We start from the raw sequence: 20798 nt of genomic DNA, 5'->3' as shown, positions 1-20798 counted from the left end.
ATTTGGCTTTTTCGATTGGTCTAGAATCCTACACAACATTCAGAGTCAGTAAGATTCTAAGGGCTCTGGGTGCTGCACTTTTAAAACTAGCAAGGGTAGCCAGGTGTGGTGGCTCACTCCTGTAAGCACTTGGGAGGCTGAGGCAGAACTGTTTGCAACTTCTAGACCAGCCTGGGCTATAAAGTGAGCTCAAGGCCAGCCTGAATTGCACAGCAAGAACCTATATCAAAAAGGTATTAAAAAACTAGCAAGGGAAAGGAAGAGGCACAAGGCAGGTTGCCTCACTTTACCATTTTTAAGACGAAAACCTTCCCTGAATTCCAGTGGCCCTTGCACGGTGGCGGCGCCATTGTCCCCTCCCCTGCGGCCCCAGCAGAGCGCAGATCCCCGCCTGGCCCTTGCAGCTTCTTAACCGCCCTCCCGAGCTCTCCGCCCAGGACCTCGGGAGAAGCAGGAGTCCCGATACCGACAGCACTACTGCTGCGGCGTCACTACGCTGCTGGGCTCGGGAATGCGGGCGGTACTTCCGGTCAAAGCGCGCTGCTGTCCCAGCAGTCACTCGCAAACCCGCAGTGCCTCCACAGCAGCGCTCCTCCGACCCCGGAGCACTGCGTCAACACCAGCCATCCTGCCCACGTGACCAGCGTCGCGGCTTCAAAACAAGCCATTGCCCCACCTACCTCCCTCACGTGACCAGCGCGGACCTTATAAAGCCCGGCTCTCGCCCCGCCCACTCACCGCACGTGACCTCCACGGCGGTCTCCAGGCCGGAAGTGTTCAGCCCGGCGCGCGCCCTCGCGTCGCCGGAGCCTGCAGGGATCCCGGCGCCCTGCCGCGTGCCCGCGCTCGTTCTCCCGGGCCGGAGCTAGGAGGCGGTCGCGCGCGCGCGCTCTTCCAGCCGGTCCCGCCCCCGCCGCGCCTCTCCCGGGCTCTGCCGCCATGTGCTCGTTAGCGCCGGGCGCTGTCGGTGGGTATCTGGGTCTGGGCTCCCGCTAGCCCTGCCGCAGGCCGCGCCACGCGGGCCGGCAGGAGGACCTGGGGCTGGGGCCTGGGGGGGCGGGGTACGGGGCAGGGTGGGACGGCGGGGCCTTTTGGGGGCGCGGGGTCGGCGGCGCTGACTGTCTTGCGTGTGCCAGGTGGCCGGGCCGCCGAAGAGGAGGACGACGAGTTGCCAGAGCTGTCGGACAGTGGGGACGAGGCCGCCTGGGTGGACGAGGAGGAGACCGAGCTGCCCCACGACCATGAGCGGCGGCAGACCCCCTGTCTGTTCTGCGACAGGTTCGTCGCCTGGGCGGCAGTGTGGCCCGCCAGAGCCGCCGGGGCTTGACCCGCGCGGAGCAGAGGGAGGAGCGAGCGCTGGAGCCGGGGTTGGATGGCGCCTGGGACGGGCGCAGTCCTCTGTGTGAGATCGCGCTGGATTGGAGCTGCAGCTTCCGACTCACACGCGCATCCTGATCGAATGTGAAATTTTAAAAACACGCAAAAAGTAGACAGTGAGGTGTGCACCTCAGTCCTCCTAAATCAGGATAGGGTCCGGGAGTCGTTTTTGTTTGTTTTTGAGACAAGGTCTCTCAGTGTACTCCAGACTAACCTTAAACTATAGCCTGGACTGGCCACGAACTCTTGGCAGTCCTCCTGTCTCAGCCTCCTGAGTGCCTGTGCCACCATGTCCAGCCTGGAATCATAGTGCTAGGTTTCAATAATAACTATCCAGAGTGATTCTAATGGTATTTGAGTAACAGGTTTGAGAATTATCCTAATCAAGATAATCTCTAAGGACCTCTCCATTTCTCACCATTACTCTTAGAATTGTTAGAGCAATAGAGAGAGCTGCTCTAGTGTGAGATTTCTGTTTGAACCATTTAAATAGGCTAAATTCATCTGTTTTAATTAGGGCGTCTCTGCTACTCAGTAAGAAATTAATCTGTTCTCTTTGAGGAAAAAAGGGCAGTATTTGTGCAAAGTCACAAAGGTGTAGTTATTATTCACAAACACATTCTTTCCACTTAAAATTCTGCCATTTAGTCTTAAGAAGGCAGGACTTTGCTCTGGACAAATGGGCATGCAAGAGCCCCCATCTGCATGGCCACTGTTGTTTTAATGACTGTTGTTCACTGTGGCCATTATTGATTGGCTGTGGCAGTGATGGGTGGTATGTCAGTGTTCTCCTGCTTGACCTCATTGGATCTGTGTAGAGTCCTTACCCTAAAGTAATATCTCTGGAGCCTTCTGATAGGCTCCATAGATACTGCAAATAACCTATCTTGGTAAACATTTGAAAAACTGCATATGCGTTTGGCATATTGAAGACATATGCAGCATCTTTGCTGAGTATGCTTTTCTTAGGTGTCCTTCAGTTTTGAAGGGCGCATAATAAAGAGGCTTTGGCCTCCCAGTGTGTATAATGCAAGAACTATGGGCATGCTGCAAGATCACCTTGAAATAAGGCACTTTGAGAACGTGCCAGCTGCAAAATTGCATTCTAGCCTTTATTTCTAAAAACAATTTGAGCTGTGCCACTTCAGAGCCTCTGAGAGTTTGACACTAGGGAAGAAAAGAATCTCAAGGAGGAGTTTTCAGATACATAAAATCTATCGAAGGGAGCTTTGGTTCTTAAAAGCCTTTTGATAAATTCAGTGCTATTTAAACGGTAGTTAAGTGTTAACTATAATTAGAAATAGTAATTTTTTTTTTTTTAATTTTTTTTTTGTCTTTTTTTTTGTTTTTATCGGTACCAGGGATCGAACTCACAACTGCCTGCTTGCAAGGCAGGCGCTTATGCCGCTGAGCTAAATCCCCAGCCCCAGAAATAGTAATTTTCACTAGAAGTGCTGGGTTTCAGTCTTTCATCTTCAGGTACATTTGATTAATTGGAAATAAAACTAGAAATAAGCTGAGTGAAAAAGTGATTAAAACACAGTTTCATGAAGCTGTCCTTTGATTTTTTTCAGGTTATTTACATCTGCTGAAGAGACATTCTCACACTGTAAATCAGAGCATCAATTTTATATTGATAGCATGGTCCATAAACATGGTGAGTATTCCCTAGGATGAAGATGGTTTTATTTGGGAAGTTGAAGTTCAAAATTCCAGAACCTTTTTTGATACAAGTGCTATATAGTGAAACATACAACAGCAACTCCCTCTTCTGGAAATGTTTTTGACAAGAGCCCTTTGAGGAAAGATTATTAAGTCACTCTTCTAGGCACAGTTCACTGTATTAAGTTTACAGTGATCTCATAATTGTAAAGTAGAGGAAAAAACTAGCATGTGAGTGCATTTCATTCTATTAGAACTCGGGAGTTCAGGGATAGACGTGACCTTCAGAAGAGGTGGTGGGTCCTTATAAAAACAGGCAATCAGATGAGCGTGCAACCTGCCCTTTGAGGTCTACAAGACTGAGTTTAATAAGCTGAATGTGGAAGCACAGCTGTAATCCCAGCACTTAGGGGGCTGAGGCAGAACCATTGCCAAGAGTTTGAGGTCAGCCTGGGCTAGATAGTGTGTTGAGGGCCAGCCTGGAATACACAGTGGAACACTGCCTCAAAAATGAAACAAAAACCCCTGACTTTTATAAATCTAGGTGGAAAGTATAGAAAATGGAACGAGGAAGTTAAGGTAGTATGGGAAATACTGAGATGATGTTTCTGTTGGCTCACATTTGAGCATCTAGAAAGCTTTCTACTTCTTCACGTGGATATAGAAGTCATACTTTTCCACTAAAATTACCTGAACGTAGAATTGGCCTTTTAGTCTCTGTATTGACACATAGAACAGACATTGTTGAGGAATGGCGCATACTAGACACATGTTTATGTCTCAGATGAATATGTGATATGTTTATAAATCATAAATTCAAGTTCAACTACTTTTGGAAATGATGTGAACAACAGCATCATTTTTTTCTCCCATTTTTAATGTATTTTAAACTGAGTTGAAATCATGCTTTATAATTTTTCACTTATCAGTGGAGTTTTTGTATGCTATTAAAATACCCATTTTTCAATAATAATCAATTTCTCATGAGTAATGTCCAATTTGTCTCATGACATTAACCATTATATTACTGCTTGATGATACATATTTCATTGTTTTTAATTTGCATTATTTAATTTCATGGAAAAGCTAGTAGATTTTCTATGTTATGTCTTGACAAAATTATTGTTTTGTAAGCACAATAAAAACTAGAGACTTAGAAACTTAATCTTAAGTATTAAATATTGCCAAATACTTGATAAAATTGAGAACCTAAGTTTTCAGATTTGTATAGTTCTGACAAATGATGAGTGAATTCCAAAAATTAGTTTTTCATTTTTCTTTAGAAATAGAAAAAAACTTAAACATTTGTTATTTATGATTGTTTCTCAGATAAAATACTCAGAAGTACCAAAATTACAATTTTTAATTCTTTTTTTTTTGTCTTTTTCCTTTTTATCAGTACCAGGGGATCAAACTCACGACTTCCTGCTTGCAAGGCAGGCGCTTATGCCGCTGAGCTAAATCCCCAGTCCCACAATTTTTAATTCTTAAAAAATAAAAAATTAAAAGTATAGGTTGTAGTTTAGAGTTTACAAATATTTTACTGTCCAATTGGAGGAGCTTGCCTCTGTAGAACAAGTCACTTAAACAGAACTCACATTATATTAAAATAGATGAATTATCTTTTTTTCTCCCTTTAGGACTTGAATTTTATGGATATATTAAACTAATAAATTTTATTAGACTTAAGGTAAGTCAGAAGCTTAATTTAATTTTGTTTAGAAATACAAGAAATGCCACAGTGCCTCTCATTGCACTGATAATTTACAGGAATATGAGAAACTTTAAAATTTGACATTCATTGTACTGTAGGAATTATAGGCATTAGGCATTAGTATAACATAAAAGACTTGTGTAAATAACTACGTAAATGTATACATACCATTAAAAGGATCCTTCAGACCAAGAGATAAAATCACTGCTATGTATAAAAGTAATTCACTACCAGATAAAGGGAAATGCTGGTAGTGTTTCTGTAAAATTAGAAGTAATTTCTAGTATGATTGTGAATACTTTTTTTCTCTTTTTCTGTTTTTTTGAATACTGTTCTTTGTTTGGTACTATTCAAATAAGTTGCTATTGTCACTTTCTCTGAATCTAAACAGTAGAAAACCATTTAGAATGATAGGTCAATATAGTTCCTTTAAACAGAGATACAATGATTTTGTGTAATGTAGACATGATTTCTTTTATAATTTCTCTAGTTTTCACCAGGTAGATTTGTGATTACATGCCATGAATAAACAACGCAATTAATTTTAAATCCAGAATCCTACAGTTGAGTACATGAATTCTATATATAACCCAGTGCCTTGGGAGAAAGAAGAGTATTTAAAGCCGGTGTTAGAAGATGACCTGTTACTTCAGTTTGGTAAGATGAGCATAATGTGTCTGATTTGTACCATATCTAAGAGCAAAATGAAAGTACAGTATTACAGGAAAATACATTAGTAGACTCATTCTTTGTGGTTTTACTTTCTGTGTTTTTAGTTAGCTACAGTCCATTGCAGTCTGAAATACTAAATGGAAAATTCTGGAAGCAAACAGTTCATGAATTTTAAATGGTGGACCCTGTCTAAGTGGTGTGATGCAGTATTGTGGCATCCAGCTGTCTTATCTGGGATGCGTGTCTCATCCAGCGTGTCCACATTGTATGTGCTATCCACTCCTAAGTTAATTAGTACCATAGCATTTTAGTTAATTAGTAGCATTGTAGGATTGACTGTCATAGTACTGCAGTACTTGTGTTCAAGTAATCCTTTTTGAGTGAGGCCACACTCACAAAACTTAAATTAGCTTGTTTCATTATTATTGTTAATCTCTTACTGTGGCAGATTTATGAATTTTTTGATAGCACTATATATTTCAGAAAAGCCTAGCATATATAGAATTCAGTCCTGTCAGTACCAGACATTCAGTGGCGGAGAGTAAAACCTACTCTCTGTGATTAAGGAGGGACTAGCTTGGTAGCTCTCTGAAGACCTCAGTAGATGGTTGATTTTAACAGAAAAGTTGATTCACTTAAAAGCTGAGCTCCAGTAACCATTATCAGGGAAGAATTTAGACTTTGAGCTTGTTTGAACATTTTCTATTGAGTATTTTGGAAACATAGGCAGATGAGAGAATAATTTTTAATTATTGAATAGTGGACTTAAACTTTAAAGTTTTACTGCTTCTGTCAAATTTTCATATCGCACAATTGTCTTAAAATATGTCTGCTTTTCTGAGATTTCATTTTGACATAGGACAGATATATCTCAAATTTTTATGAGCTTACTCTCATTCACTGACCCAAGCTTCCCTTATGACAAGGTCTCACTCATTTCTTGACCGTGGCTTTCTTTAGTTATTTGCTATGTGCTTTAGTTTTTTCTTTACTGCACAGAAGTCTTGTGAAAATTCTTTACACTTGGTCTCATACACTGGTCTCATACACTTACACCAATCTGTGGATGCAAAATCACATATTTTTTTTCTTTTTATCGGTATTGGGGATTGAACTCACGACTGCCTGCTTTCAAGGCAGGTGCTTATTACCGCTGAGCTAAATCCTCAGCCCCTGCAAAATCACATATTTTTCCTTTTCTTTTGAGACAGGGTCTCACTGTGTAGTCCATCCAACCTTGAATTTGCAATACTCAGTAGATGAAGATAGTGTATCAAATGCCTAACAAACACAAGAAGTGAAATCATAGTCCATTCACTGGGAGTCCAAGTCTATAATATGTAGGTGTTTTTAAACTTGTCCTGTCCTGTGTTTTGATATGAAGTAGAACATGATAAAGTCCATGAAAAGTATATACTGCAGGAGAAGAGATTACTCAGATAATGACAGACTTGAGGGTAGCGGCATGTTGGTCACTGGATCAGTATGGAATGCTGAACTGTCTAAAAATGTATAAACTTAATTTCTTCTAGCTTTAGTTTTAATTTATAAAAGGGTAATAATGATAACTGTTGAAAGATTGTTGGAAAAATGATACATATTATCGTGATACCTGCCACAGGGTATATGTTTAATAAAGAACAATGGGTTGTGATGAGTAAAGTTACAAAAGTCCTTCAGGAGTTGGCATGTACATTCATGACAGATCTAGAGCCTTGGAGGAAGCATATTTTGAGGTGTAAAGCTTGAGCTGGGCATGGGCTTATATGTGTTACCTGTCTAATAATCTTTGTTGCTGGCCCTTGGAGAGAGGTGGATTACAAAGTTGTCATTTTCCTGGCTCTAGGGATGGTTACTTACCATTTCACCCTTCCCTTGATTTTAATAAAGATGCTTCAAGCATTTGCTGAGTATTTGACTTTGAGGTTATAGAGGTGAAATAGAAATTAAAAAGATTCTTTACTATGGAAATTAGTGAAGGAGGTGATTTAAGAAAAGACAAAATCAGTGTACAGTGTAAGGGAGAAAAAAATAACTGCAGTGGAGAAACCAGCAGACCCTACCTAGCTAAGGGTTTTTTTTTTTTAAATTAGTACTGGGGATTGAACTCATGACCATGTGCTTGCAAGGCAGGCACTTATGCTGCTGAACTAAATCTCCAGCCCCTTTAGCTAAGGTTTTAAGGTCAAGTTCTATTTCTTTTGTTTTCCTGTCTTTCTTGTGCTGGGAGTTGAACCCAGGGCCTGACACATGCTAGGCAAGACTCTGCCACTGAGTTCACCCTCAGACCCAGCAAGCTGTGTACATAAGACACTTCTTACACTTAAGAATCTCATTGTGAAGAATATACCTTAAGGTTGGTGATGCCCTCCTACTTCTAAAAATACATGCACATGAAGTTATTTATTACAGCATTGTGATTTCCAAATATCAGGCAGGACTTAAATGCCCATAATAGGAGAGCAGTTGAATACACGGTGATGAGGAAGACAATTTAATTCCAGTTCAATCCAGTTCTACACTGGCCGTGGTACATTCGCACCATGGAGAAGTACACATCTCTTAAAAAGAACAAATACTTCAGTGAACTGATACAAAGTGATTTCAAGAGCATAATGTTAAAAGAGGCAAAGGCCAAAAGACTATAATACGTTTGTCTTTGTGTTTACTGAATCCTTTCTCCTTTTTCAAATTCGTAAGTTTAACGTTTAATAAATGATGACCTCCATATCATTAACATTATCATTAAGACTAAATAACGCAGCTAAAAACAATGCAGAAAACTTGTCAGTTTGAAGAAATTTGAAAACAAAATACAAAGCAAGGATTGTAGGAGAAAGTGGAAAACATGGTATACCAGCCTTAAGTAGTTTGGAAATATTTTGTTGTGCTCATTCATTTTTGGTGAATTAAACAGTAAATGGATCTCTAGGTTTATATTTTTTGTTTTGATTTGTGGCGTGGAGGGTCGGATTGAGGGTTCAACCTGGGGTCTTTGCACTGAGCTACAATCCTATATTGTTTTCTGAGACAGGGTCTTGCTAAAAGTTGCTTAGGCTGGACTTGAGCTTTTGATCTTCAGGCCTCAGCTGGGATCTCAAGCATATACCACTGTCCCCAGCAAATCTCTAATTTTTAAGCACAGTGACATAGTCATCTGCCAGTGGAGATTAGTGACACATTATACTCTTACTAGAAAAGGAGTTCAATTTAGGCTTTAATCTCTTGGTTATTAGTAATGTTGTATTTCTTAAGCTTAGCTATTTTGTTCCAACTCTGAAGTGTCTTAAAAATGTGTTGCAGCTAAAAACTGAATATGAAAATACTTTTTCTCAGTGACATTCTGGAGAGAAAATATAATTTGTATTTTGTATTGATTTAAGTTTGATCTGAAAGTTAATTAAATCTCTAAATGGACCTGGGTATTTTATAAAACTAGCTCCATATTTGACTTGTTTTTTTTCTTTTTGGTTTGTTTTTCTTTTTGGGGAAGTGGGTACTGGGAATTGAACTCTGGACCTTGTGCTTACAAGGTAGGAACTGTACTGCTAAGCTGTATCCTCAGTACTTGACTTCTTTTTATAGAGTTATCTCTACAATAGGTTAATGATTTATTTATAGTGAAATTTAAATTAAACACTTTTAATACTGAGAGCTTCGGTATTTAATATCAATTGTAAAACATTGTTAGGTAGATTCCAATGTACCTTGCCCAGGGTGAGAAAGTTATTGAATGCACAGAATTCTTTATGTGCACACTGTTGTTAAGGAGTATCTTTAGCATTATTAAGGTATACTTGATACATAGAAGTTGTGTTCACTTACAGTGTACAGTACTGCAGTTTGATTTACATTGTGAAATTATTACATTACAATCAAGCAAAGTAACATGTTTATCACCTCACATCTTTGCAAATTGCACATATGCACTACAGCATTAACTGCAGTCCTGTATACTGCATTAGATGCCCAGAACTTACTTTTACTTTATAAATAAGTATGTACCATTTGACCAGTTTCCCTGCATTGTTTCTAACCCTCAGTCACTGGTAAACACTATTCTATTCTGCTTCTGTGAGATTTTTAGATTCTGCACATAGCTGAGATCATGCATAGTTACCTTAGCCTTTCTGATTTATTTCACATAGCATAATGTTCTTCAGGTTCATCCGTGTTGTTGCCAGTGGCAGGATTTCCTTTGAGGAATATCTGATACACCACCTGTTGTGCTATAGCTAAGGGCTCAGCTGCTAGGTGGGTCTTAGGTTAGTTTTGAGGTTGACATGAGATGCGATGCATGTGCACTTGTAGGTTAATAAGAGTTTTTTTCTTTTTTGTATTTGGTTCAATATGGTTAATGTATACATATGTTGTAGGTTTGCTAACTAATAAAGAGCTTAAAAATAGCATATTCTTTGAATTCTAAATGAGATAATTCAGATATTAAATATTTAATTAGAAGTACTTTCACCAGTGTTTTTCAGTTGGCCACACAAACATTTAGCATGTGTTCCTAACGTGCTCATTTCATTTGCAAAAAAAGATGAGCTGACGATGATGTCCATTTATGTTTTTAGATGTAGAAGATCTTTATGAACCAGTGTCAGTCCCATTCTCATACCCCAATGGGCTCAGTGAAAGTACTTCTGTTGTGGAAAAGCTGAAACATATGGAAGCTCGGGCACTGTCTGCTGAAGCTGCATTGGCCAGAGCACGTGAGGACCTACAGAGAATGAAGTAACGTGTCAGCCTCATAGAAAATCATTCTGATTTCAGATAAGACAGCTGATGGCAGGGCGGAATATAGAGTAGTTCATATTCTAGAAATCTCAACATAGTTGCATAGTAGTATTATTAGAGATTTACAGTATAGGTATATTTGGTTAATATAAAATTTAATGGCTTTACCTGTACATACTTCATAACAATTACTTCTGTACCAAAGGTAATTGTTTTGAGAGATGTTGTCTTCTTGAATATTTTTGTTTTTGATATTGTTGTCTCTTCCTTTTAACTGTTCTGTTTGCTATTGGTTTCTTCATTGTACGTTTTCTATATCAATTTTTTAAAAGTAGGATTAATTTTTTTATGTTTGGGGAAACTACAGTGTTGAAATTTTTGTTTTCTAACAAAGCATAACAATGATGTAATATTAACTGGAAAACCAAATGCAGTGGGGGTATGGGAGGGCAAATTTTTTCCAGGGAGTACAATAGCATTTCACTGGTTTAATGCCTCTTAAGTTTAAGTGATCTGCATACAGGTCACCTGGGGATCTTGTTAATGCAGTCTAGGTTCTGACTCAGGAGAAGGGAATAGGGCCTGGAATACTCTGCATTTCTAACAGGTATGCTTAAAGGTTTTCCTTTTGGATTTGGAAGCTGTTCGTCATTGCTTGAGCATGCATTAGCTGGTGTGCAGTGTTTTGTCCTGCAGAAAGCCAATGCAGTCAGTTTAGAGCCTCTCTTGTTTTTGAGTTTTTATGATTGGGAGCCTGGCAACCAACAGCAATTCTACTTTTACTCCCATGTCCATGTGTAATAGAAGTTGATTTATAGTTGTGCATGGTGATTGTACATTTTATTAAGTATTAGAGTTTAAAACAGCAAGATTTTTAATTTAGAAAAACTGCGAATATTTAACATAAGATAAATGTTGGCTTGTAAGATTACTAAAATTTTTGGATTTTCTCCCTCTTGACTACCAACCTTATAGATTATTAATGTATCATGGTCAGAGAAGTTTTAAATCCATAATGGGTGGTGCTAGTGTATGTAAGTTATCTATTTAGGTCTATTTTCTATTCATGTAACTCTCCCAACAGATAATAAAGTTTTAAAGACTATTAAATAGAGAATTGAAATGTACAACATTGTTTATTGTTTTAAAGAATATTAAGAGAATTAAAATGTATTACATCAACTCAGATGCTAAAAACGATTTTAGAGCAATAGAAATACTGACTTTGAATAAAGGGAACGTACTCCTTTTGTTCAGCTGAGATATAAAGAGCTGCAGTCTGCAGCTGGCATTGCTTTCATGGGTGCCCCAGCGGAGGGCTTGTCACTGGGACTGGATATGCCATTGCTTAATGTCCAGCAGGGGGAGCTTTTGGCTGCTGATGGTAAGACTGCGATTTAAAAGGCTCATCATACTATACTCTGTCTTCTCCCTTTCCTCTTGCTCAACCTCTAGCCTTTCCTTTTTTCATGGTCCAATAAACCTGTCTCAAGGGTATATTTCAAATTGATTACAGACAATTTGCTCAAGACTTTGTGATGAACACAGATGTCAGAACCTGCTCATCATCTACCGCCATTGCAGACCTCCAGGAAGATGAAGATGGCGTTTATTTCAGCTCATACGGGCATTATGGGATACATGAAGAGATGCTAAAGGTTAGATAGCAGCATAAATGCACCAAATCCATACTAAAGGAAAACTAGAATAGAACAGGCTTTTTTCTTACTATGTGAGAACTACTGCTTTTTTATGCTGCCTTTAAATCTCTGGTACTTAGTAACTCATCTTGCAGTGATAGATTACAGAAGCACCAAAGTTGTTAAAAATTTAAGATCTATTTAAGATCATCATTAATTTTTATTAGGAAGTTCCTTTTTGTTAAGATTAACCAGAAAAAACAACTGCTAATGATTTTAGTCTTTTCAATATCGACTTATATTAAATAGAAATAGCTAAATTACATATGCTTTTTAAAGTGAAAGAAATAAGTATTTTAGCTTATTATTGACTTAGTATGGCTAAATAAGTTTTGGCATAAATTTTATAAATCTGACAATGGTAATGGTATGACTTTTACACTTGAAATAATTGGCATATAGAAATATTTTCAAAATGATGATCAGTTAATTATATCTGGTTGATTTTAATTTTCATAATGGTAATGTCCATGTAAAATAGTAATTGATTTCTAGCTATGCTTGGTAACTATACACCTAATCAAATGTTAAGATAAAATAGCAAGATTTATAGTTCAGAAAAACTGAAAATACCTAACATGAGATGAATGTTAAATTGTAAAAATAACCAAAATTTTTAAATGTTTATCTCTGTGAATTTTAAATGTCACCAGTATATTTTCTTAAAGCTAGTCAGCAAAAGTTCTTTCCTAGATCCTTCCTTTAAAGTTTATTTTAGATAATAAAAACTCTTAGACTAGTTTTTGTTGAAATAGACATTTTAAGTAGCCAGGGGTCTTTAAAACATGTATTTTGTTGAGTCAGTTTTGCATGATCACAGAGTGGAAGTTGGTTGATTGAAAGTGATTGTAATTATATGAGGTCTTTCAAAGCAATGTAATATCATTACCAATGACATGTCACAGTTATACTTTCTGTTTGTCACTTGGGAAATAGCTTAGAATTATAAATAAGATAAGGTAAGTTTTTAGTGGGAGCCAGAGTCCCACTTTATCGTGTAGGCTGGCCATGAACTCACTGATGTAGCCCGGGCTGGCCTCAAACTCAAGGCAGTTCTCCTGTCTAAGCCTCCCAAGTGCTGGGGTTACAGAGACACACTACCAGACCTGACCTAATTTTTATTTTTTAAGTTGACTGAGTTTGTTTAAAATAAATAGGCTTTATTTTCCTTGTTCAAGTTTATTATGTGTGAAATACTTTCTTTTAAAGGATTTAGTTCATGTCTATCATTTCAAATCACCCCTTGATTGAACTGTCATGAAACTTGAATTCTTTTGGTGTGGCATTTATGTTGGGGTCTTCAGACAGGTAAATGTCACTGAGACAAGCTGTAGTATGGGTGTTGTCAGTATAGTCATCAAGGAAATTCATTTGGATACTTACAGATCTCTGTTCTTGGCACTTGGGCTCTATCAGTAACTGAGAATCTTACCCCTATTGTATGTTTGTAGTTCATTGATGTGCATTTAGATTTAAGACGTTCCAGCTCAAAAGTACCAGTGCCAACTTTTTAAGACTCAGTCACTCAAGTATCTATTAATGTTCTTTATACCTTAGTTTCCCTTAGCTGTTACACAGTGTCATTACCTCACAATGATTTTTTGATTATGTGTTCACAGGAAATATGATGAACTTGATTCAAAAAGGACTATTTATCTATTGGGGGGCCACTGGGGATCAAACTCAGGATCTCATGCTTGCCCGGCAGGCACTTGTGCCATTGAGCTATATCCCTGGCCCTTATTTATCCATTTTGTATTTTGCTAAGTTAGGCACTGGTGATAACTATGAAGTGTGTCTTGTATCAGCCTATATTTCTTGTTTCTTGCCAGGACATTTCTTAGTACAAATAAACATTTTAATGTTTTTCTACTACCACAATCTTACCTAGTTTTCTAAGTATTGTGATATTGGGTGGGCTTATTTATGGGCTTGTTTATAGATTTAGAATTGGTCTTGCTTTTATAGAATGCAGTTTGGATTTTTTGTTATTTAGTCTCAGATACTTTAATAGGCTTTAGCATATCTTTTTGTTGTTGTTGTCTTTTTCCTTTTTATTGGTACCGGGGATCGAACTCATGACTGCCTGTTTGCAAGGCAGGCGCTTAGCTGCTGAGCTAAATCCCCAGCCCCGCATATCTTTTGTTTATAATTTTATTTGTTTATATGTATGTTTATTTTGAAAAGAATAAAACCAAACAAAACAGTAAAGCCAATCAAAACAAAACAGCCAAAAATGATACAGGACTTCAAAACAAGATAATAGGAAGTCAACAAGGGCTACCATAATACCTCTTGTTATCTTCAAAATAGCTCTCAATACTATCAGACATAATAAAATCAAACAGAACAGAATAAAACCAATCAAAACAAAACAGTGAAGGTCATACAGGATTTAAAAACAAGATAATAGTAAATCCAAAATGGTTACCATAATATATCTTGTTATCTTTGAAATAACTGCCCAGGCCATCAGATATAATAAAACCAAACAAAACAAAAAACAGAACAATGAAAATGATATAGGACTTTTAAACATGATAATAGGGAATTAACAGTGGTTATCACTTTCAGAAGGAAACCCCCATAGATACAATACTGCATATTGTTACCTTCTAAGTAGATGCTCAAACTACCAGCTTTAGGCCTGAAAAATCAGCCAGATACTCAACACTACAAGCATTGTTATCCTTTTTTTTTTTTTTTAACTTCAGTAACTATCATCCCAGCCTTTGTTTCTCTGTATCAGCCACTTGAGGGTTGGGGGTGCTCGCCTCCTTGTGTCTCTCAGCCTGTGTGCCAGCTGGCTCACAGGAAGCGTTGGCTTTTTTTTCTTCTCTCTGCTTCTTGTGACTGCTGCTCAAACAAAGGAATTGGCTTCTTGTTTCTTCTTCCTGCAGCCCGTGACTGCTTCTGGCTCACGCAAAGGAGTTGGCTTGTTTCTCCTTCCTGCAGCCTATGACTGCCGTAGCTCCTAGAAAGGGTTGGCTTTTTGTTTTTCCTCCCTGCGGCCCGCAGCTGCTGCTGGTTCACAGAAAGGAGTTGGCTTCTTGTTTCTCTTCCCTGTAGCTTGTGGCTGCTGCTGACTCACAGGAAGGGTTTGGCTTCTTGTTTTGTTGTTTATAATTTTAAATAAAAGTACTTTGTCATTTTATTTCTGGAGTTGGGATAAGAACTCTTTGAATTCTAGAGATGATGGGGGATAGATCACATGAACTTTCAAAATTCTTTGCCACCTTATTTTTTAAAGAAGAGTTGATGACTAATATTACAAAGTTGAAATGCATCACTGTTGTTGTTTCTAAGGAAAATGTTTATTGTAGTGTGCATATTACTACAAATTACATTATTTCTTATTTTTGAAGTGTTACTGGTTTTTATTTTACTACAGTCTCATTTTATCTGCACCCATGCTGTCTACCTTCATGAACCTATAAATTAAAAATACACTGTTGTTTTTATGTGTAAGCTTATACTATATAAATTTTCTGTTGTCTTTAGCTTCATTCTGAACTTTATGGTATTAGTAGTATAATGCAGTCTTTGGGATTTTAGTTTTTGGTTTTTTAGAGGCATGACTTCAGCATGTAGTCCAGGCTAGTCTCAAATCTGTTATGCAGACTAGACTGACTTTGAACTTGTGATCCTCCTGCCTCAGCCTCCTGAGTGCTGGTATTACAGACATATACTTAAAATAATTATCTTTCTCTTAAGTGTTGGAGCTCTAGTTTGATTCTTTGGTATTTCTTGGTTTTATTAGGTTGGTACCAAAGAGTACGTTGCTGTTTTGTAGTAGAGTTGATCTTTTGTTAGAATAAGTTTTTGGAAATGACTGTGAAAACTGGTTTTTTATTTCTTGCATTTTCACATTCAGTGAGTTATTTTTTTAAGTTCTGCTTGATATGAGTTCTGTTGAGTGTAATGGATTTCATTAGCCCAGGGTGAGCATTTGGGTAAGAATAGATGACAGTGGCAGGAGCCCGAGTGAAGGCTTGCGGTTCAGGCAGCAGCCGTGCGTGGGGTGGGACAGCAGCTGGAAGGCTGTGGATGAAATTGGAGCAGTGCACGGTGAGCGCTTCCCAGCACCTGCCCTTGTGACTGGCGTTCGCCCTGTGTGGGTCTTGTTTCAGCAGAGATCACTGGTGACAGAGTAGGAAGGACAAGAGCAGTGCAAGTACGTAAAGTGACGTGCTTTGAAAAAGCATGGTTTACCTTAGTTATATAATACATTAATGTAAACCTTAGATTCTCCAAGTAATTTTTTTTTTTTGTCTTTTTGAGACAGGGTCTCTGTGCAGTTCAGGCTGGCCTTGAGCTCACTTTGTAGCTTAGGCTGGTCTTAAACTCCAAATGATTCTCCTGCCTCAGCCTCCTGAGTGCTGGGATTAAAGGCGTGAGCTACCATGCCTGGAACTCTCCCAGTAATTCTTAAAGTAATTTTTTAAAAGTTAAAAAGGATGATTTAGTAAGCCCAATTTAAAAGATTTGTTGGGTAAAACAATTAGAAATACTACTAGGAAAGTCTTTAGTTAATTATGGTTGTTTCCCCTTTTTTAGGTCTAATACATAAAATGACTTGTTTTAATGGAAGATCTCTTTTATGTGTTTTGACAAATAATCTTATTATTGGCATACAAATGTTTATGAGGTGGCATAATATTTTAACGTAGCATTTATAGTAACTACACTTGACAGTGGAGCGTGCAGGTAAGTCCCACACAGACGGTGGTGTCGTATTTGCTTCCTACACGCATCTTGTTGTTGTGAACTTTAAATCATCTGGAGATTACTTACAATGCATGATTCAGTGTAAATACCACGTAAATAGTTGTTATATTGTACTCTTTAGGGAATGATGACACAGAAAGTATGTGTATTGAACACAGATGCAGTTTAAAATAACTCAGTATCAGAATGAATTTATGAAAATGAAATGAAACCCCACAGTTACAGTGGCTCAACTGTATTTTGTCTTTGTTGATTTTTGCAAAGTCCTAAATTAGAAATCTTTTTTGCAGTGCTTCTTTTTCATACTCAGTTAACTGGCTGATTTGCAGTCTGTGTGTCACAACCTAGGGAATCTGCTTTGTTCATTGGACCAGCGTAGGTTTTAGAATGTTGCCCACTTGCTTTGGTCACAGATCATGTGAGATCTGAGAGCGGAGGAGCCTCAGGTCTGACTACAGGGCTCAGATGATTCACTTTTAGGCTGATAGGCTTTTATGCATCATTTCCCACTACAGAAATTTCTAGATACAGTAGGATTGTAAATCTGGCAGGTGCTGATAAGAACTATTTTAGAAAAACATCTTCAGTGTGGCTTCATTTTTCATGTGTACCTGCACCTGGTACATTGATCTATTTTATTTCTTTCCCCTTACTCCCATGTTGCTCTTGTGTGGGGCAACTTGCTCTTATGCTCCAGGCCGTATGTGAAGGAGCAACGTCTGTTCTTTCAACTTTAATTATCACTTGAAGTCATAAGGACAGTGCATGTAAAGAGAAAAAAATGGACATTTTTTGAAGGACAAGGGTAGGTTTTATTCAACGTTCAGTGTTTTGTTTGTTTTTAAATGTTTTCCAGGCAAAAAGTAACTTTTAGAATGTAGAAGCAAGCAAGATGTGATAAAATAGCAAATATCTGTCTAAAAATTTTAAATTGATTTAGATTATCCTGCAACCATGATATTTTCTTCTCTTTATCCTAGGACAAAGTACGAACAGAAAGCTACAGAGATTTCATATACCAAAATCCACATATCTTCAAAGACAAGGTGAGCACCCAGGCTACAGAATTGTACACTCATGGTGTTCCTTCCATCCCTGCTGCAGTACAGTTGACTTAATAGACCCCAGCTTTATTTCATGGAAGACTTTTATGATGCTGCTCTGTGGTGCAGAGTACTGATAACAGAAATGCTGATTGGCGTTGTCATTTAGTGTCGTCTCTTTAAATTGGAAATCATTAATTATGGTCAGTTTGAACTTTGCTTATCCAGATCATTTTGCCTAAACCATATTTCAGATTTACCGTAATCCTGTGGATTTCAAATGTATCAGATATACTCCTTATCAAAACACATTTTAATTATTATAGTTGGTATTAAGTAGTTGAAAATTAATCTAGGAAGCTAATGATTGGGTTATTGTAAGGTAGAATGCATTTTATGTGCTTTCTTAGGTCTTATTAATTTATCCCTTTGTGCAATGTGTGGTGTATTTTACAGTTAGTTTTAACACTTTATTTCTAAGATGACTGTGTACTTTGGGTGTATCTGTGTTCAAAATTTGTGTTATTTGTTCCTGTTAGAAATTGTTTTGATTTTTTTTCCTTCCTTCCATCTGTTTCTCTTTCCCTACCTCTCTCTTCACTGGCATAATTATAAAAATTCAGATTTTCTGGTGTTCCTTATTAGAAGTTAATCCACTAGTTTAGACAGCAATTACGCTCTGCCATGCAGATTGAGAACGTGACAGATATTTACCATGCTTTTCCCACCTCCATCTTAAAAGCTTCTCCAAGGTCATTGCACGACTTTACATGCTGCTACACACGTGAGGAAAGCCCTGTGCTTAGAGATCTGCTTTTCCTAATTTTTGTGTTGTTTCGGATATAATCTGGGTTGGCTTCTCATTTTCTGTACCTCTTTCCTAAAAGTAGTCTTTCACTTGCAACTTTAATCAGAGAGAAGTATTCTAAATTGATAGCATGATACTCTTTCTATGTTACTGCAGTGGAGACAAAGCAGTTTTCAGGGTTTTTATAACCTTTAATAAATTGGATAGAAAGTAAGCCCTGGTCTGGGAATCACTAATCTTGTTTGTTAGGAGTCAGTAGCCATAAAACTTTTGGGCAACTGATAGGAGTGAATCTCTTTGGGCCTATTTGTAAAAATTTTTAAAATCCCTTCTTACTCTAAAGTGCTGATTTTTGTTACTGAAAAGCACCTTCATTGTTGCTTTGAGCCAGCTCCTCTTACCAAGAGTATCGTTGGAAATTAAGGAAGTTTTTTTTTTCCTTCAGTGTACTTTGAATAGACTTGTACAAGAGAAGGAAATATTGAAACAGCTATTTCAGATATACTCTGAAACTGTATGATTTAATCAAGAAATTATATGTGAATATTTCTATAAATACGGAGTTCTTTGACCTAGAGCTATGCAAAGTTACCTTGTCTATAGTGTATTATAGTAACATAATAAAAATGTTGTATAAGTTACACATTTTCAAGTTACCATGGAAAACAATGTGTAATTATTTTGTTGTGTTCCGTTTACTTGTTGTTAAGAAATGGAATCTGCCCAAGTCCAAAAGGACTTTTTAGTAACGTGAGAGTATCTTGCATTGATACTTTCCTTAAGTGGCTCACAGTTTACTTTTTTGGTATGTAATGGATTTTGCTTGGCATCTGTGGTTTCTCAAAATATACTACAGCGTAAAAATTGTATATAGCAATTTTTAACATCATAAAAAGCACACTTAGGACATAATTTTCAATAATTAACAGCATTACTCTGTAGGTTTCATATATTCAAATTATTTGGGAGACCTATAGTATGATAGCTATAGATTTAGAAAATACATTGCCTTATGTTTAAATAATATTTGGAAGCATACATTATTTCTGGACATGTCTCACTGTCATTGTATGATGTCACTAGAAGTGTTTATCCCTGTTTAAGGTTTAAACCAGTAGATTAATTGACTTCGTCAGAACACACAACTGAATAAAAGGAAACATGAGGCCTTTTACCTGCTTAGTGTCACCGGCCCTGTGTCACCACGCACTGACTGCCAGTGGATTTACTTCTAGTGAGGACATGATTCGTGTGGGGCCCACTCATTAAATTTTAATTCGTACTGTTTTTTATGTATGTGGGTCACATGGTTTGTTTTTAATTAACAGGATATGGTCATAAAATTATTTGAAAAAAACTCTTGAATAGTAAAATTTGTTTCTAAATTGTGTCGTCATGTTTTTTCTTCACACGTATCATTATGAGGTAAACAGACTTCCCATTACACCAGGTTTAGTATCACACTGTATAGTATGTAGTGGAGATTTATTTTTCAAGAGTGCTTATAATTTTAAGTTTTCTTCTTCCCTTCCCCCTCCACTCCTCCCTCCTTGCCTCCTTTTTTTCCTTTCTTCCTTAATATTGTTTCAATTTATAAACTCCTGTGGAGCCCATATGGTGTCTTAGATGAACTTTTGGTGACATTTAATCTTGTTAACACCCACACATAATTAATTTCCATTTGTAGTCCACTGAAGAATTCTCAGTGAGGTGTCTTTATGCTTTTGATTATTATCTACTGTTATAATTGATTCACTTGTTTTTCTTTTTTGTAGGAAATAGTAAATCAATATTATTTTATAAAATGACAGTTTATTTTGTTATTTCTGCCTGTTCTTTCACTCCATCAAGTTTTATTTATCTGGCCATAGTCATTGAATTCTGAGCTATATGTAATAGTAAAAGTATAATCAGAAGTTGTTAAAATACAAGCTTTGGAAGCAGATTAGCTAGGACCCGAGTGCTTACTCTGTAACTTACCAGCTATATGAGCTTGGGCATGTTCCTTTCGCTATGAAGCTCACTTTCCTCATTCGGAACGTGAGGGTGAAATAATGTGTTATGGGAGCGCGCTGTGATATGTGCCTGTAATATTCCCTAGAACCTTTGTGTGCCTTGGGTCTGTTTATGGATTTTAATACCTAGTAAAGCTGTGTTACTTTTATTGTATTGTTAAAGTGGGTCAAATATTTACCTCTGAGGGGGGGAAGTGATATGATTATTTTTCTGGTTCTTGATTCCTTGATAAATATTTCAAAATTATATTGAATGATTTTATGTTGGGTGATTCCTGCCACTTAAACTTGAGGTTAATTTCTGTAAAAATTTAATTACTGAGACTAAATTAGAGCATA

At 37.5% G+C, this 20798-nt stretch overlaps 2 protein-coding genes across 4 annotated transcripts in view; one reads left to right on the top strand and one right to left on the bottom strand.

Moving 5' to 3' along the window:
- LOC134477736 (endogenous retrovirus group K member 24 Gag polyprotein-like) overlaps positions 1-20798 on the bottom strand; it is a 266810-nt gene that overhangs the window by 62863 nt on the left and 183149 nt on the right. The gene's annotated exons all lie outside the window — the stretch shown is intronic.
- The window catches only part of Prmt3 (protein arginine methyltransferase 3), a 102564-nt gene continuing 82526 nt past the window's right edge, over positions 761-20798 (top strand). Inside the window, exons 1-8 of one of the 3 annotated variants that reach the window (XM_003462595.5) lie at positions 761-967; positions 1137-1278; positions 2952-3034; positions 4680-4729; positions 5308-5410; positions 10003-10162; positions 11682-11823; positions 17574-17639. In XM_003462595.5, the coding sequence (XP_003462643.1) occupies positions 940-967; positions 1137-1278; positions 2952-3034; positions 4680-4729; positions 5308-5410; positions 10003-10162; positions 11682-11823; positions 17574-17639 (774 nt within the window). In that variant the 5' untranslated portion in view covers positions 761-939. Of the gene's footprint in view, positions 968-1136; positions 1279-2738; positions 2857-2951; positions 3035-4679; positions 4730-5307; positions 5411-10002; positions 10163-11681; positions 11824-17573; positions 17640-20798 lie in introns of those variants that run through there. The other 2 variants (XM_023561868.2, XM_063256796.1) reach the window with 2 other exon arrangements.

The sequence above is a fragment of the Cavia porcellus genome, unplaced genomic scaffold (genome assembly GCF_034190915.1).
Source record: "Cavia porcellus strain 051 isolate PalLab524CR breed Dunkin Hartley unplaced genomic scaffold, mCavPor4.1 scaffold_9, whole genome shotgun sequence".
Taxonomy (NCBI): Eukaryota; Metazoa; Chordata; class Mammalia; order Rodentia; family Caviidae; genus Cavia; species Cavia porcellus.
This window is presented reverse-complemented; position numbering and strand designations above follow the sequence as displayed.